A 5,173-nucleotide genomic window follows, 5' to 3' on the forward strand; every position below is an offset into this window, starting at 1 on the left:
CAATATTCATGAAAAAAATATAATAATAATTATAATTTATTATTATTATTATTGTATGTATGTATTATGTGATGTATAATATTTTTGGTGTGTGGCGGGGGGGTCCCGTCTCCTTCCCCCTCAGCAGACATCGCATACGTTTGCTTGCTGCACTGGTCTGCACTGGTCTGGTCTGCACTGGTCTGGTCTGCACTGGTCTGGTCTACACTGGTCTGGTCTACACTGGTCTGGTCTGCACTGGTCTGGTCTGGTCTGGTCTGGTCTGGTCTGCACTGGTCTGGTCTGGTCTGGTCTACACTGGTCTGGTCTGGTCTGGTCTGGTCTGGTCTACACTGGTCTGGTCTACACTGGTCTGGTCTGGTCTGGTCTGGTCTGCACTGGTCTGGTCTGCACTGGTCTGGTCAGTCGCTCCGGTTGCTGCATTTATATTGGACGTATTTGTGGAATAAAATACAATTTAAAGGCCAAATGTTTATATTTAAAGGTCTCCGGATGTAAATTAAAAACCCCCCAACATGTTATTCAGCTTTGTACAGGGCAGGAAAGGGTGAGTTTTGAGTCTCATTTCGGTTTTTAATGCCATCGCCCCCATTTGGGGGGAATTCCTCTGACTTCCTCTCCGGACAGGAAGTGATAAGAAATCCCCCCAACAGGGACACAAGGGAAGGGAAGGCTTTGAGCCTCCGACAATGTTGCTGTCCCAGTGCCTTGGTTTCTGGCGTTGTTACCACCTACCTTGGGGTCATACTCATCTTCTTAGGACAGGGGATGCCCCTACTACTGCATCAGGGCTGGTGGGAGCTCCTCATAATGGGTACAGCGGGTGTACAGACCCGGGAACTCAGCACAGGGATGGTGGGAGCTCCTCATAATGGGCACAGCGGGTGTACAGACCCGGGAACTCAGCACAGGGATGGTGGGAGCCCCTCATAATGGGCACAGCGGGTGTACAGACCCGGGAACTCAGCACAGGGATGGTGGGAGCCCCTCATAATGGGCACAGCGGGTGTACAGACCCGGGAACTCAGCACAGGGATGGCGGGAGCTCCTCATAATGGGCACAGCAGGTGTACAGACCCGGGAACTCAGCACAGGGATGGTGGGGCCCCTCATAATGGGCACAGCAGGTGTACAGACCCGGGAACTCAGCACAGGGATGGTGGGAGCCCCTCATAATGGGTACAGCGGGTGTACAGACCCGGGAACTCAGCACAGGGATGGTGGGAGCTCCTCATAATGGGCACAGCGGGTGTACAGACCCGGGAACTCAGCACAGGGATGGTGGGGGCCCCTCATAATGGGCACAGCAGGTGTACAGACCCGAGAACTCAGCACAGGGATGGTGGGAGCCCCTCATAATGGGCACAGCAAGTGTACAGACCCGGGAACTCAGGTTGGAGATCTCGGTGATAGAGTCCCTATGGGACAGAAGAGACTGCAGGGGGGTTTATTTCTCCAAGTTGTGTTCCTCTGGAATGGGGGACCCGGCACACATCACCATGTCTTGTTATCCATGTATTCTTGTCTTTATAACGCTGTTTCCTATTTTTTCCCCCGACCTCAGCACTTTCTCCTATCCTGGCCATTGAAGTTTTCACTGACCGGGAGATCCATGGCACCGTCGGGTCAAAGGTCCATCTGTCCTGCACATTCTGGTCCAGTGAATGGATCTCAGACGACATCTCGGTGAGCTGGCACTACCAGCCTGACAACAGCCGGAGCACATATTCGGTAAGGGCGCCACCAGACTTTCCAACATGGCGGTGCATTGTCAGTTGGGGAGCACAGTCTTTCCCAGAGACTGGTTCTCATGGGGGGGGCTATATGTGTCATAGAGGACATCCCATCCACTACTAATGGACCCCCCCCCCCCTCAATGTATGTCAATGCACATCACATGACCCATCAATGCACCACACAACATAGATGTGAATGTGTTGACGGAAGATAGGTCAAGTATGTTTTTGGTCCATGGGGGTCCAAAGACAATGAACGGGCCCATGCAAGTCAATGTACGTGTCCTGATGACATCCTATGTTTTTCTAATGACCCACCAATGTATGTCAACAGAGCAGACCATGCACTTGACCCTTCAACTCACCCCAAACCATTGATGCAAATACACACTTGGTCAACTAGGTTTTTGGTCCATGGAGGCACCTTGAGGGTCCATAGAAAATGACTAGGCCCAAAAATTGTGTCAATGGGCCCTAAAGTCCCCATTCTTTTCCCTCTTTAGATATTCCACTACTCCAAGGGAGAGGCCCATTTAGACGAAACGGGCAACTTCAAAGACCGCATCGAGTGGGTCGGATATCCAAGAAGCAAAGATGGATCCATCGCCATCCTTAACCTGGACTACAGTGACAATGGGACATTCACCTGTGACGTGAAGAACCCTCCGGATGTGGTGGGGAAGTCTTCCTATGTCCACCTGCTTGTCTTTGACAAACGTGAGCTTCTAGATACTTTGGGACCCACCTGAGATTAGCTCAACTCCAGACAGAATTTTTGTTTTTCAGTTTTGGATAGATTTGGAATGAGTAGATACTTCAGTAGGGTCAAGGTGGTCGGGGTTCATGCATAGAAGGCATTAGAGTTCCTATTCTTAATGTCCAGTGTTATTAATGACCTTTAATGAAGCTGAATCTCTTTGGTGAGGCGGGTTCATCATACAGGTACTAGAGAAAATATAAGTAAGAATTCAAAAATTGTCCCAAAAAATAGAGCATAGTTTCCTTTTAAAGGAAGTCTCCAAAAGGCCCAAGGGATCGTGGGATGGCTTCTCCCTTCAACATCTACTGAACATGGACCGTTCAGGTTGAGTGACCCGTGCCTTGATCTTCATGTGCTTTTTGCTCTCATAGCTCCAGTCCGTGCCGGGATGGTCCTTGGTATCATCATCGGAGCCGCGCTGCTCCTGGTCATCATTGTGGCCCTCCTGGTGTACCTCATCCGTTACTGCTGGCTGAGACGACAGATCCGAGTACAGAGGGAGCTCAGGTAGGTCAAAAGCATTAGATGTTCACTTTCCTCCCTAAGGGGGCTAGGTGTCAAGCTTACCCCGTTATCGACTGGCAAAGTTGTACTATTGGTGGGCGGATGGCCATGTGTGACCACATCCTGGCCCAGTGTGAACTTCGAGGATCTGGCCATGGATGTGTTCCCTACCAGGAGATGATGAGTCCTCCTGATTGGTGTTGTCATTATGGCTTATGGAGATTGTCTATTGTCCATCAGGTCAAGAAGCTACATGGTGACATTCCATAGCATAGCTTGAAGGTGGGGCAGATGCCTTACCAAATCTTTCAAGTAGACATCTGCTGGTCTGTGGGTAGTCTACGTTAGTTTATAGTAAATGTACCAACTGATCTGGGTAGGGGGTGACAGAAGGGTATCCCTTACTATATCATAGCTGGCCCAAGGGGGACCTTTCTCGGGGTTGTAGATACTTCAGAAGAAGAACAACCCTGTAGGAGGCCCTCTTTGACGTCTTCCCATAATCTTCATTCCTGGAAACAGCTGGTGGGGTGTAGTCACACGGGTACTACCATGAAAGAGAAAACCGCTCAATGGTTATTGGCCACCTTAATCCCCTGCTGTAGGTAACAGTGCCCCAAAAGTAGCTCCATCTTCCTAAAGTAACTTCAGGAAACTCTGAGGAACTAGCCGGTGGGACCTTGTTTCACACTAACCATAAAAAAAGGCGATTGTCCCAATTTCGCGATGGTCTTCTTCACCTCATCTCTCGTTCTTCTTTGCAGTGCCCTGGAACGAGGAAAACTGCACAAGCTATCGAAAGGCTCCAAAGGCTCACGACAGGTAAGAAGCAATGTGAGTTCCCGTTTAATAAAAACTGTGGCCCTTGTGCAGCAGAAAGGCATCTTCCCTTTAAAATATGCAGGCCGCTCCTTTCTTCCAGGCCCCGCTCCTCTCCATGCTGGACCAGACCCGCGGCTTCAAATCCGCCAGCGACAAGAAATCCAAAGGCCTGGGCGACTCCCGCAAGGATAGGAAATAGCAATTAGCCGGCAGGGAAGGTACACAAAAGGCAGACGACGACTCCCCCCGCAGCTCTAAGGTGATCTACACCATCGAGATGGAACTGAGGGGGGACGAAGGTGGGGACAAGCCCCACCGAGCCGCTGTGAAGTCTCCTAGCAAAAACAGCCTCAAAAACGCCTTAAAGAATTTAATCAGAAGCGACTCAGAGAAACACCCCTAATCAACCAGAGACAGCCGGGGACCTGGGAGGAGTGACGTCCAATGTGGAACCAAGACGGGTCAAGTCAACCATCTTGTTCCTTGTCCATTCTCTAATCGGCAGCCTTAGCTGGAATTCCGTCACGGCACAAAGAAGGCCAAGAAAACAGAAAAATATGTCTTCATCAAGGGGAGTCCATCAAAAGCCCCATGTGATTATTTCAGGCTAAGCTTCTACAAAAAGTACTTGTTGTCATTATTCCACCAGTTTGGTCAACAGCAGGCCATCAGATCCACCATCTCCACATTCCTAATGCCAACAAGATGGATGCTGTTGTTGGTCCTCTCGTAAGAGCTTCTCATTTCACTCTACGTAGGGCTACAATTGCTACACCACTCCAGAATGGCCATTCAGTCCACTTTTTTGACCACACACAAGGACATTCGTTCAGTTCCTTGCTATCATTTAAGGGTTCAGCTATAGTTGCTGCTTTGAATCATTCCGAAAAGGCTCCAACTTGATGAACAGTCTTGACATTGGCCATTGGGTTAGGCTTGACTCCATTATGACGTCCAAGCTCCCTCAATTCCCCCCTTGTTGGCCAATCAATGAATTTTAGACACACACAAGGACATTCATTCAGTTCCTTGCTAACATTTAAGTGTTCGGTTATAGTTGCTGCTTTGAATCATTCCAACTTGATGAACAGTCTTGACATTGACCACATGGTTAGGCCTGACTCCATTATAACCCGAGAGCATTCTTCCCAGGTCCCCAGCAGTTCTCATGGTGCGTCTATTGCCTTTTTTATAAATAACAATCTGTGTTATACGTAGAACCATCGTGTACCTTTTTTTTCCCTGCTGGAAACTAGCAAGAACTCTCCGAGAAACCAAGAATGAAAACAGAAGTCCTATTAGATACAGGGACCTCCACCCCAAGTCTCTTGCCCCCCCCCCCCCCCCCCCG

General features: G+C 49.4%; 1 protein-coding gene across 1 annotated transcript in view; it reads left to right on the forward strand.

The window, feature by feature from the left end:
- Positions 1-4,331, forward strand: part of MPZ (myelin protein zero) — a 6,656-nt gene extending 2,325 nt beyond the window's left edge. Inside the window, 5 exon segments of the mRNA XM_018566185.1 lie at positions 1,565-1,731; positions 2,240-2,453; positions 2,868-3,003; positions 3,765-3,822; positions 3,923-4,331. Coding sequence (XP_018421687.1) covers positions 1,565-1,731; positions 2,240-2,453; positions 2,868-3,003; positions 3,765-3,822; positions 3,923-4,225 — 878 coding nt within the window. The 3' untranslated portion in view covers positions 4,226-4,331.
- The last annotated feature ends 842 nt before the right edge of the window (positions 4,332-5,173 follow it).

Source organism: Nanorana parkeri, unplaced genomic scaffold, assembly GCF_000935625.1.
Source record: "Nanorana parkeri isolate BGI_ZX_2015 unplaced genomic scaffold, ASM93562v1 scaffold923, whole genome shotgun sequence".
NCBI classification, from domain to species: domain Eukaryota; kingdom Metazoa; phylum Chordata; class Amphibia; order Anura; family Dicroglossidae; genus Nanorana; species Nanorana parkeri.